Consider the following 12690-nt stretch of genomic DNA (forward strand, 5'->3'; position numbering starts at 1 on the left):
GAGAGAGAGAGAGATGCAGAGCAGGGGGACGCGAGGAACAGTATTAAGAACCGCTGCTTTAGAACATTGATTTTGAATCTTGTGAATCCATTAGAATCATTAGAAGACAGAATCGCGATTCATATATGAACAGATTTTTACGTGCACCTCTAGTTTTCTCTTCCTCTTCTCTAAAGCAGTGCAGCAAGGCCTCGCCCCCTTTGCTGCGTGTTCCCGGGGGCGGGGTTTATCTGGGTTCGTGACGTAACGGACCTGGGAAGAAGCTCGTTGTAGTCCCTACCAGCCGTTTTTGTAGGCATTAAACTGCCAGAATTTTAAAAGAGGATATCTCCGTTTGCATTGAACTTTCAGCGCTGCAACTTTGCAGATATTGTTTATGCTCAAACAGCAACATTACACACTAACTAACGTTAAAAAAGTGAAATCGCAATCAACCACCCCTTTAAGCTTTGCATCACAAGAATACATTAGATTTTAATGTATATTAAAATAGAAAAACGTTATTTTACATCGTAATATTTCACAATATTACACTTTTTCCTGTATTTTTTTAATCAAATACATGCAGCCTTGATGAGCATAAGAAACTCCTACAAAAAAACATCTTTTGAAAGGTAGTGTACGATAGATATAGTTTTTTTTTTCAACACATTTTACCATGTTTAACTTAACATCACAGAATTATATAATGTATGAATGCATTAAATTGTTCATGACTATTTTAGTGAACTATTAAACTATTTTAGTGAATTCTAATATAGTATAGAGCCAGTGTTCAGCACCTTGTTATTATTAAATAGTGCTCTGCTCTACAGATATCAGTATGAGCACTGGCCATTATAACAAATCATATTGATCAACCCCTATTCACGTGTATAGAAAGGTGGCAAAAGAAAGTGCAAGTTTATAAGCTGGTTTAACACATGCGAACATAAAAGTTTTAGATTGTATCAGTCTTCACCTGTCATCTGAAAATGACTCTTTTCCACATGAGCCAATAAAACATTCAACAAATCCTTAGCTTTAACTTCAGCTCAAGATATAACATTTAAAACAAACACATACATCCTGAAAACCTATAATTATGTCTGAAAAAGATACCAGAAGCGAATTAATCGTTTGTGTTGGTGTGAAGTTTAGGTGTCAGTTGACAACAGTAAAAATGACAGTAGCCGTTAGCATGAGGCGAATATATATATATATATATATAAAAAAAAAAAAACAAGAATAAATCTTAAAACAGATTTATAATATGAACTCAAGAAATCATGTAACCCAACGAATATACTTTTAGACTGATATTGAATAAAAAAGAAGAGAATGGAAAGAAGTACCTGGTGCCACGGCGACACAACGCTGAGTATCCCTATACACCCGGGTTAGCCAGAGGGGAGGAGCGTGCGTGCGTGTGTGCAGATGTGTGTACGTGTGATAGACACGCCCATGTGGGGCGTGTCCTATATGACACCAGCCCACACTGCTCAGGTTTTTTTTAAATAATAATTTGCATAATTTGTTAAAAAACTAGTCATGCTAGTTTTAGACTATGTAGTTCAATTTGAAGCCTTTTGGAATGAATGGAAAATTATATGCAAAAAGTATGCAGATTATTATTATTTTTAAGACATTTAAAGTACACTATGTTAATATAAGAAATTCTTGATATTTTAGTGTTTTATGTGAATTTATAGGTTGAATAGTATATACACCTAGGCAATGGACTGAAAAACATTATATTTAGGCAATGCGATTTAAGACAGTAGTATAGGCTACAAACTTTATAATGCAATTAATTTATTTTGTTATTTTTTCCCCTATACCCTGTACTGCTTAAATATTCTTGAATTTTGAGTCAGATGGGTGAAGATGTCTGGTTCATGTTGGTGTGTAGTGTGGTATGTAGTGTATGTGTGAAGGTGTGTGTTAGTGAGGAGGTGTGAGGTGAGTGTATGCCTTTGTGAGGTGTGTGGTTTGTTTGTTTTCCAAGACAGACAACTGTTTGGTCTCTTTTTCATTTGACATCTGTCTGTAATGGTATTGTATTATCAAAAAAATAAAATAATAAATAAATAAATATATACATATATATGCTGATGTTTAAATGCATTTTAATTTATTTACAATTCAAAAACAGTAGATTGGTCTATTTGAAAATACATAGTCCCAAAGCTCAAGGATTGCCAGCAGCAGCAGCCTGAGGGAATATGAATGATTCCAGTGCAAAAGACAGAGAGGGTGAAAGTGAATTCACTCCTAATGATTATCCTCTGGTCCCTGTATAAGACACCTCATAGGACAAAATAAGAACCTGACCGCAGCAAGATATCATTTGCCTTGGTTTGAATAATGCAGTTCACCGTTATTTCCAAGCATTTATTGTCCAGTCACAGTGCCTGGGTGATGAGATTCATTTGAAACAATTCACACTTGTCTGCAAAGCCTGAGTAGTTCCCAGTGTTTAAATGTTGTTCATTCAATGAGATCCTAAAAAAAAATAAAAAAGTCAACAAGCAAATGCAAAAATTAATATATAATCAACTATAAATGAATAAAAACAACCAAATTCAGTTGATATATGCAAGGTTAATATTGACTGGTTCATCAAGCTTACATCATCTGAGTCCTCCTGGACCTGGAAACCATTTAGTTTGCCATTGGGGCTGCTCTCATTGCTAACAGACAGATCATCTTCTTGGAGTTGCAGAGCCGAAAAGCGATAAGCAGGTGACCTGCAGGGGGCAGAATTTGACCAACAGAGAATCTGCCAGAAATAATGGCAATCAAGTTTTATCAGTTGACCTTACCTTTGCCTACAGTTTATCCTCTTTGAAGTGATTATTAAAGCTGCAGTAATAATCAAACCAATGACCCCCACACAAGTACACACCACAATAAGAACCAGCATGCCCGGCTGCAAATAGAAAGACAATAAATAAATGTTCAACAGCCATGTTTTTCTTTATGTATTCTTTTAAATGTGCTGATTGATTTATGAACGAAATTCATATTGATTTTCAGAAATACATCACTCTTGCTCATACTGGTTAAGCAAACTGTATTTATGATCGTTATATTGTAACATACATGATAAGTGATTTTACTTTGTTTTTTGGCCACTGTATAGTGAGTAATGATTGTCATGAGAAACGGGCCACTCACTGAACTCTTAGTATGCGAATTTGCGGAAGTTGGTGAAATGTCCTTCCCACAAAGCTTTTTGAAAACATCTTCTCGTCTCGGAGGCCTGACACCCTCCTCACATTTATCGCCAGGAATCTTACGATACCTGTATAACACAGTGGTATAATTATAACAATGAAGTGTATGTATGTGTGTGTGTTTTAAAATTTTGCTATATAGAAATCAAGATGTATTTCACCATCACCCTGTATTCTGCAGGTCTTCTAGCTCCCCATTTAAGCAAATATCCTGGGTTTGATTCAGGAAGTCGGGTTGTAGGAGACACTCCGAGGTGTTTTCATGCCGATAGAAACCGTACTCGCTGTTGACAGGAGAGATATTCAGAAAACATCTTTTGTTTGGTCATAAGCAGAAGTCCAAACCTCAGTGTGGTGCAATTTTTCCTACCACATGTAGTCTTCCCTAGTGCAAGGACATGGACGCTGCTGCCTGCTGACCACATATCCTCTCCCATTTCTACATGCTGACAGCTTCTTTAGTCTTCTAAACGTCTCTTTGTAGCCCAAGAGGCATCCGTCTGTTTCTGGGTCAGAGTCATAGTCAGAGTGTGCCAACCACTGCACATAGTCCTCTTCACCACCTAGGAAAAGACATGATTTGGACAAACTTCCAAAGACTAAATACTGCATTGTCACAATTGTGGTACAGATATAAATTATACTGATGTTTATTGAGTAGTGTGAGCAGTTACATTACTTTTCTGCGCAATAATAGTCATAATTTTTACCTGGTAGATGATAAAATAGGTGAAAAAAAAAATCTTGTTTTCTTACATTAAAGAAGATACTTGAACTAGGCTATCAGAGACTTAAGCCAGTAATCAAGCACCTATCAACAACCCAGAACACAGAGGAACTATACTTTTTTTCCCTTCTTGAGGCAGTGACATGAAGCTGATGGGCTTATGCTGTTGAGCATCTGTCAGGCTGTCATTGAGCATCTGTTGGCCTATATTTTTTGTAGGGTTTTCTGCACTTTTGGCACTAGTCTGACCCCCTGTCAGAAGCTTTTAGTCCGACTGAGCATGTTAGAAGCTCAATGGTAAGAGAGATCACTTCAATTGATCAAATACATCATGGAGCAAAGAGGACACAATGTGCCGACAGACAAGACAGAGCAGGTTACTTCTGGTATGAAACAAAGTCTCAGCTTTCAAATTTTGGCCTTTTTTATAAGAAATTCAAACAATAAATGCCATTTTATGGCTCTTTGATGTGTCGTGACAGATTGCTGTAGCGCCTCAGTTCAAGCAGCACGTGTACCGATCAAGGTATCTTGTGTCAACTGCAGAAAGACATCAATACACACCATTTTTCCAAGTTCACATCCACCAACGTTAATCTACTCTCCTGTCTGGTTTGTTTTTTGTCGGACAAAATAGCAGATTCAGCAGTACAATTGGTCAGACCGCCAGTCAGTCAAACTCCCGGCAAAGGGTCAATTCTACATTATTCATCGATTGTGTCTGAGCTTTGATGATTTAGTATGATACTTATTACACTTTTTGAATTCTGCCCATAATTCTTGAAACGTTTCTTACATTCTCTGGTGAGCAGGTGCTCAAAGTCTATGGTGACAGCCACCCACATGGGCTGATCATCATCGTCTGGGCGGTAGCCGAAAATGCTGATATTCATTGTCTTAGTGCCCGGCTCAGATGCCAGTCCTGCTAGGAAGATCGGGTGGTCTGTGAAATTAAATACCTTCCAGCACTGTCCTTCATCTGTGGAAAACCTGAAAACAGACACACATAGTCATATATGACAGTGACCACAAATTACATGTTTGTTCTTTCAGAACGAGAACAATGTGTTATACAACTGCAGGGCAAGTGATAGTGTGTTACTTTATTGAGCTGATCTGTCTGTCTCTGTGCGCCTCCACGGCCACAATCAGCCCTCCAGAGTCCAGGATACTATAGTGGTGAGGTCCTCTCAGAGTCCCCCACCAGGTGTAACCTCCGTCCCCAGACACATACACATCAGGCCGAGCGGCTGAAATGGAGTCACCGACACTACCTGCAGTGACATTTAATATTTTGACAAGTTTGAATGTTAAAGGGATAGTTCACCCAAAAATGAAAATTTGATGTTTATCTGCTTACCCCCCGGGCGATCAACGTGTACAAGAAGAAGAAGAAGACACGTCACGCGCCGGCTGTCAAGAACACACTCAGGAGGACGCGCAGTTCGAGCAGTTCGGACATTGCGTGAATCAGAGGTAAAAAACGATATAAATGCTGTTCAGTTTCTTGCACAGACCGATCGTTTTGTGTCTTTATACATCAATGTATCGTCATGAGCCGCCGGGTTTAATTTGGTTTTGTTTGTGTATGTTTTAGACTCTCAAAGCCGTGATTCTTATTCACTTCCATTATATGACTGACAGACTGCAACGGTTTGAGTTAAAAATCTCAGTTTGTGTTCTACTGAAGAAACAAAGTCACCTACATCTTGGATGCCCAGAGGGTAAGCAGATAAACATCACATTTTCATTTTTGGGTGAACTATCCCTTTAAGGCTTGTGTTCTACTGAAGAAACAAAGTCACATACATCTTGGATGCCCTGGGGGTAAGCAGATAAACATCAAATTTTCATTTTTGGGTTAACTATCCCTTTAAGTTGTGGAGGTTGTGGAGCTAGGTAGTAGGGGCTAGTACCATGGGCGATGACCAGGCCAATGGCGGTAGGTTCAGAGAGAGGCAGCATGGGAGTGATTCCACTGAAGTGACTGTGCTCTCCGTGGATATGCAGGCTACACTGGAAAAGAAAATGGAAACAATCACACACACGCATTTACAGGAACATTTAAAGTCGCCGTAAAATGAAAAAAAAAGAAGCCTTACATCTCACAATCCAATCAATAACCGATGTATAGAACCAAGTCACTCACCACCTTGTTTTTTTTTTCTTTTCCAATATTCCGTTATACTCAGATGTATGTCACAAAATGGAGGAAAAGATCTGTTGCTACTTCTGTTTCATTGCTTTGAAGGAAATCAAAATTGGCCTTTTAACTTTAATGGCTAATCTGTATGCTAATGTATTGATAAACGTTTTATTAGCAGATATAATAATTTAAAATCGCCTTGCGTGAAATGTTTGTCTAATTATGGCTCATTTTAAAATCTTCAATATGTTCTTGCCCAACTTCCTGTTTAAACAGGAAACACATCAACAGAATGAGAAAAAATGGTACTTATAGAAACTTTAATAAAATGCAATTTCTCATCACTCAGTCCTCAGTTGTTACCTTTTTTGAGGTTTCTGGACAATTCACATTCTCTGGCTTCTTCAGAAATCTCCATCTTCCACCTCTGTCGAATGTAATGACTGAACGAATGCGTCCATCTGCGGCCCAACAGGAGTAAGACATCTTTTACAATACAAGCGTGATTGGCCATTTGGCACTTAAGGGGATAGTTCATCAGAAAATGGGAACTCTGTCATCTGTCAAATATTTCTCAACCCCAAAAGACTTTCATTCATCTTTGGAAAAACAACTTTTTTTCAGAGAGGTTTGTCCCTCCATTGAAAGTCCATTCCACTTAAACGTTGATGCTTCAGGAAGTTCATAAAATAAATTAATATGCATTAGTTATAATACATTACTTTAACACAAATCTTCTGAAGAGACACAATTGCTTTATATGATGAACAGATTTAAAGGGAACAAAAATGAAAATTCTGTCATTACTTTCTCACCCTCATGCCGTTCCAAACCTGTAAGACCTTCGTTCATCTTCGGGACACAAATAAAGATATTTTTGATGAAATCCGAGAGCTTTCTGACCCTGCATAGACAGCAACGCAACTGACATAGTCAAAACCCAGAAAGGTAGCAAGTGCATCATTAAAATAGTCCATGTGATCAGTGGTTCAACCGTAATGTTATGAAGCTACGAGAATAATTTTTGTGCGTGAAGAAAACAAAAATAATGACTTTATTCAATGATTTCTTCTCATGTGGTGCTGCTGATGCAGGAGCCGGCATTCTGACATAGAAAACGCATGCACTGTGCCTTGTTTACAAGCAGAGGAATGCACACGTATGCATCGTCAGTTGCATTGTTGTCTATACAGGGTCAAAAAGCTCTCAGATTTCATCAAAAATATCTTCATTTGTGTTCTGAAGACAAACAAAGGTCTTACGGGTTTGGAACAACATGAGTGTGAGTAATTAATGACAGAATTTTTATTTTTGGGTGAACTATCCCTTTAATTTAATTTGATTTTTAACGCACACACATAGAGCACATCAACGTCACATCAACATCTATGGTAAACAGAAGCTCAAATGTACTTCCTTGATGCAGAATTTACATTTCTGGGTGAACTAACCCTTTAGGCACCCTTTAAGACAAACTAAATCACATGAAACAAGTGTTCATACCCTCCTCCAGTATATTGGTGAGATAGACCCCTCTCAAAGATGTAACATTTGTGAAATCGCTCTTCCCCTCCCCGCCGAACAGGTGGCGCTCCAGAGACTTAGAATACAGGATTCCACGGTCATCAGAGGTGTAGATTGTGCCAAAATATGTGTCTTCTGTAAGCATGTGAGATCACATCACATACAAACACTCCGCTGACACAGCTTACTCTCAGACGAGATAAGAGATCAGCCGCAAGCCATTATTATTCACACACATACATAGCAAACCCATCTAACCGGCTTCATGTGACAAAATGGGAACATCCAATGAGAAACAGATCAACATATAATAGGCATGATGGGAAATAAGATAACTCTTCACATGAGCCATGGACTGTATGTGATACATACATGTAAATACAATGAGGGGTGTATTTGTGTGTAACCTCCAAGGCCTGACTGAAAGACTACACCATCCTCACTCTTATCTTATTCAGTGATCATCGCAGCACAAAGACCTCCAGACTCGAAGATGAATAGCGTACACACTGACCCAAAAGAGTCTAGCATTTTGTGCAGAGACATTCTCTGATATGTCAGCACAAAGTGGACCTCGCTTGACGAGTCCAGCCTCCACACTGTTAAACTGAGAGCAACAGTGGTTGAGCTGTTAAATAATACTGATACATTTCTTTTACACCTCTCACAGGATGGAGAAGGAAGTTAAAAAGCATGAAACCGCACCTCCAGGGTTGTCCACGTGCATGAAGATCATGTCCTCGTCTCCGTCCAAAACGGAGTAGAACTGCAAACAGACATCAAGAGTGAGTCAAACAGTTGCACACAGCCCTCCAGTCATGTTTGAGGTTGTGACAGGTTTTTTTCTGCCAAATCAGCAGGACCAACTTGAAAGGGGGAGTAACAGCACAACTGTCATACATTTCCCCAAACATATTTATGAAAGTAAAATAACAATACAAAATAAATACATTTTATTATATGAATTAACAATAAAGTAATTAATTATTATATTTATATAATTTATTAATTATTATTTAATTATATTTATTTCATTATATTAATATACAATTAGTCACATATATATTTATTATATTTGTAATTATTCAGAAATTATATTATAATATATTATAAATAAAAAAAATATAAATACATTTATCAGTTTTATTATAAGTGTGTTCAAACTTGTGTGTTATAAAGATAAAAAATAAATACATTTAATTATATCAGTTAATAATAATACTTATAATATATATAATTTATTAAAAGTAATTAATGAAAAGTAATATATTTTTTAGTTTTTTATTAGTGTGTTCAAACGTTTGTGTGTTATTAACACCTGCTCTGTAGTTACTGACGGTAGCTGAGCTTTTCTGAAATGGTCACCCTGGTCTGAGGACACATAGATGATACGGGGAGAGCCCTGTAAACACAACATGTCATAAATTAAGCATGCTTTGATGATTCTTACAGGAGGGAAAATGAAAAAGGGTGGGCAACATGGTGTGTGTTCATGTGGGTGAACACATGCTTGAGTGTGCATGTTATCTGAGTTCCACACCAGTTTTTCCATGACAGAGGTAAACAGGAAGCCACCGATGTATCCGAAGGAGAAGATGTTCTTGGCGATGGTGGTGAAATTTTTGCCGACATCCTGCGTCCGTCTCAGAATGAGCTCGCCTCGTCTTGCTGCCTCCACTGGTTCAAACCCAATTACCATTTAATTGATAAGCATTCAATTGAATGGCCAATTTTCTCAGTTGTACATGAAAATTTATCTCAAAGAATATCAGTTATTCTTGTCTAATGATTCCTTTAGAGTTATTTAATGAAGAAAAAAAAACATAGATGAAATCACGCACCAGTTCCTTTTGGGCTGGAACTGAAAAAAAGAGTGATTCCAGATCCCCTTGAAAGGAATAAAAAAGGGAAACTATATTTTACTTACAGAAATTAATTATTTTTTCTTCAATCAAATGACGTTTATTCACTGTCTGATTGAAACAAGTTATAAAATATATATACAATATTTTGAAAATCAAGATATTCAAATACACAGACATTCGAAATGTTTCGTTTCTTGTTCGGTTACTCATGTCACGCTGTTATTGTTCTCACCATGTGAACGTGTGAACTCCTTTGTGAACTTCAGACCAACTGTTCCCAAAGTCTTCTGAGAGCCATAGCCCGTCCTGAAGAGAGAGAGCATGTCAACAAACTGTCACATATGACATCTTAGGGGTCTTAAGTGTCAGCTAATTAAAAATACAATAATGGTGTGGCAGAAACCTGAATCACCTCACAAAACCTTACTCACATCAATGCTGATGACCACAAGGTATTTTGGGTCCTGGTAGTGGAACTGAATGGCCTGTGCTGGATGGAATGGAAGCTGCACTGATCTGAACGTCACACCAGCATCCATTGACGTAAAAATAACTCCTCCTGGGCTTTCGGTGAAAGGCAGGTTGGCTGTTAGAATCACCTGTAATGAGACAAAAAGTGATATATAATATATCATTTACTTATAAAACAATAAAGTACAGAAATCATGAAGAGGGTCAATTACAGTGTAGGTTTGTTTTTTTGTTTTGTTTTTTGAGATGATGACAAAAGTTAGTTCCAAAGAACTAACACACAGCCGGATATTAGCTTCACACCAACCCCACTTCAAAAGAAGTTTTTTAAAAAATGAAGCGTAGTTTCATGTTGGGTTTTAACACAAAGCGGCTGATGTCATTAGCAATGTCTGTTAAAACCCTGAGCTGTCTTGAGACAATTGTAAATGTCATGGCCTCTTCTGTTTGGACAGAATCTCTGTGGTGTCAGAATGTAAAATAATGTCACATATTGACAACTACTTACAATGACAAAGTGAAAAAAGGTCATGCTATTTCTAATATTATTATTAGTTATCAGAATTAGCTAAGACAAGTTGACTTGTGACTTTCTCAGAGATAGGCTTCAGACTTAGCACATTTATTTACCTGTTGAGGGTTCCCGGGTCCAGCACTTATCCCAAAGTCCTTCTTTATAAATGTGTTGTTAATGGCATGGGAGACATCATGAAAAGATTTTCCATAGTCTTCACTATAAAAAGATAGTAAATCAGTAAAGAAGTCCAAAACAGCTGGCTAGGCCAGTAAAAGGGACGATTTTTGACTCTTTTGAGATCGGTATCCGAGTAAAAGCCTGAATTGGCCACATTAGTCTACATTAGGTGCCCAGTCCTGTTCCCGGGGATCTTTTGTCCAGCAAATTTCAACTCAACCCTGATCAAACACAACTGAACCAGCTAATGAAGATCTTCATGAGCACTTGATAATTACAGACAGGTATGTTTGGAGCAGGGCTGGAAGTGAAGTCTGCAGGTAGATAGATCTCCAGGAAAAGGATTGCGCACCTCTGTTCTACATGTTATTAGGTAAAAATTGTACCACTGACCTCCTATAAAGGCGCGATGAACCGCCTTCATAAAATGAGTCAGAGGGAGCGCTGAGTGTGGAAAGAACCAGGATTACCTGAGATAGACAGAAAAAGGGTTCACACTACCCCTGCATAATTTCTTTATAAATATATATAAACCCTTTAAAGTGACTGATTATGAATGAAAACTACAATGTTCATCCAAATTTTCAAGACAATAACCTTAAAACAGAGAACTTAGATCAGATAATGATTAGTAATGTTTAGATGATTTGGCAAGACTGACCCCAGTTCCATCTCCAACCCATGTGAGGGTAAAACTGGATCCATCATCACCATGAAACCCCGTCTAGAAAAAGACCAGAGGACAGAGTTGCACATATACTGATGGAAGTGGACTTCCCTGTTCTGGCTGTCATTTAAAGGGATCGTTCACACTAAAATAAAAAAATAAATAAAAAAAAATAATAATAATTACTCTTCCTAGTGTTGTTCCAAACCTATAAGACTTTAATATTATTATTATCATTATATAAAAGATATATGAACATTCTTTCAGTTTTCTATTTCAGTATCCAAAACAACATTGGACAAATAAATAATAAAATAAATAAAATGACTTTTAATTTTGCTACTGCCAACTATCAGTTAAAATGTCTAACTGTCAGTAAATACAGAAATACTTTTAGCACGACTATAACCTTTGTGACCATAACATTCAGGTACATTGGGTCACCTTTTGACATTCATCTCAATGTCAAAAGTAAAACGCCGCAATAAAATCAATTATTCGGATGGAGTGAACTTCAGCATCTCGTTCTCACCTCGTGTGTGTGGCTGAGCAGAAGCTCTTGGTCTTTGGGTGACAGTGGAGACTTGCATGCTGTGAAACGCGCTTGTCCAGTCCAGGTGTCCCGTCTGTGTCTCGAGTGACCGCGTGGAGACCGAGAGAAAGTCACTGTCCTCGCGTTGCGCTTCCCATGAACGAACGCGTCCTCACCGAGGACCAGTAAGCACGCACTACCCAATACGAGCAATGTCCAGTTCATGACTGTATGACAGAAAGAAGTAAGTTTCCTAATGCCTCAGAAGATGCGCGGGAGGAGGAGTGAACGCCGCTGATCGTGCTCCGACTCACCGCAGACTCAAGGCAAGTGTCTCAAAGCGATGTGAGCTGCCTACCTCAACAGCATATCGTTCCGAGTCAGCATTATGGCTAAAATATGCTGCACAAGACTATAATGCCAAACAAAGCAACATTTTGGTACATTATAGACGTGTACAGGGCTTTTGGGCATCAGGTGCAGGATTTCGAGCATCAACGCGGCAGCATTTGAATAGTATGCGCAGAAGATTTTTGTAAATTGTGACTACGCAACACTTACGGCCTTCTAGGTATGTGCCAACATGCTCTTATAGCAATTCGTAACTATTTGACGTTTTGGTACGTTCATATACATTAAAACGACTTCATTTGTACGTTTTCGAACGATTTGCTTACGTACGACTGTTAGGTTTAGGACCTCGTGCTTATTTAAAGACTGTCCTACGTTTTTTGTAGGAGTCAAATCGTATGAATTCGCCAAAACGTAAAATAGTTGCGTTTCCTCACAAGATAAGTTTGTGCGCGCAGCACTTTTGGGCTCTATGCTGTCTGGGTAGGACGCTCA

The 12690-nt window shown here is 38.1% G+C and overlaps 2 protein-coding genes across 2 annotated transcripts in view; both read right to left on the bottom strand.

Moving 5' to 3' along the window:
- fam3c (FAM3 metabolism regulating signaling molecule C) overlaps positions 1 to 1389 on the bottom strand; it is a 7850-nt gene extending 6461 nt beyond the window's left edge. The window contains exon 1 of the mRNA XM_016493776.1: positions 1335 to 1389. The gene's annotated coding sequence lies outside the window, so the exon portion shown is untranslated. The remainder of the gene's footprint in view (positions 1 to 1334) is intronic.
- Positions 1390 to 2346: 957 nt separating this feature from the next.
- Positions 2347 to 12148, bottom strand: LOC107694153 (sortilin-like). Its single transcript, XM_016493757.1, has 21 exons — positions 11845 to 12148; positions 11307 to 11369; positions 11039 to 11115; positions 10582 to 10684; positions 9912 to 10079; positions 9713 to 9786; positions 9457 to 9503; positions 9156 to 9292; positions 8934 to 9017; positions 8321 to 8381; positions 7595 to 7750; positions 6455 to 6552; positions 5862 to 5961; positions 5048 to 5219; positions 4742 to 4935; positions 3589 to 3781; positions 3386 to 3502; positions 3160 to 3286; positions 2805 to 2911; positions 2612 to 2729; positions 2347 to 2484 (listed from the first exon to the last, which is right to left on the bottom strand). Exons 1-21 carry the CDS (start codon positions 12067 to 12069, stop codon positions 2470 to 2472), a joined length of 2436 nt encoding a protein of 811 aa, XP_016349243.1. The 5' UTR covers positions 12070 to 12148; the 3' UTR covers positions 2347 to 2469.
- Positions 12149 to 12690: the final 542 nt, after the last annotated feature.

Source organism: Sinocyclocheilus anshuiensis, unplaced genomic scaffold (assembly GCF_001515605.1).
Source record: "Sinocyclocheilus anshuiensis isolate Anshui unplaced genomic scaffold, SAMN03320099.WGS_v1.1 scaffold1003, whole genome shotgun sequence".
NCBI lineage: Eukaryota > Metazoa > Chordata > Actinopteri > Cypriniformes > Cyprinidae > Sinocyclocheilus > Sinocyclocheilus anshuiensis.

Coding starts and splice junctions, on each gene's coding strand:
- LOC107694153 (XM_016493757.1), bottom strand. CDS start 12,069: ATGAACTGGACATTGCTCGTATTGGGTAGTGCGTGCTTACTGGTCCTC. Junction 11,370..11,844: donor TGCTCAGCCACACACACGAG/GTGAGAACGAGA, acceptor GTCTTTTTCTAG/ACGGGGTTTCATGGTGATGA. Junction 3,782..4,741: donor GCACCTGCTCACCAGAGAAT/GTAAGAAACGTT, acceptor GTCTTTTCCTAG/GTGGTGAAGAGGACTATGTG.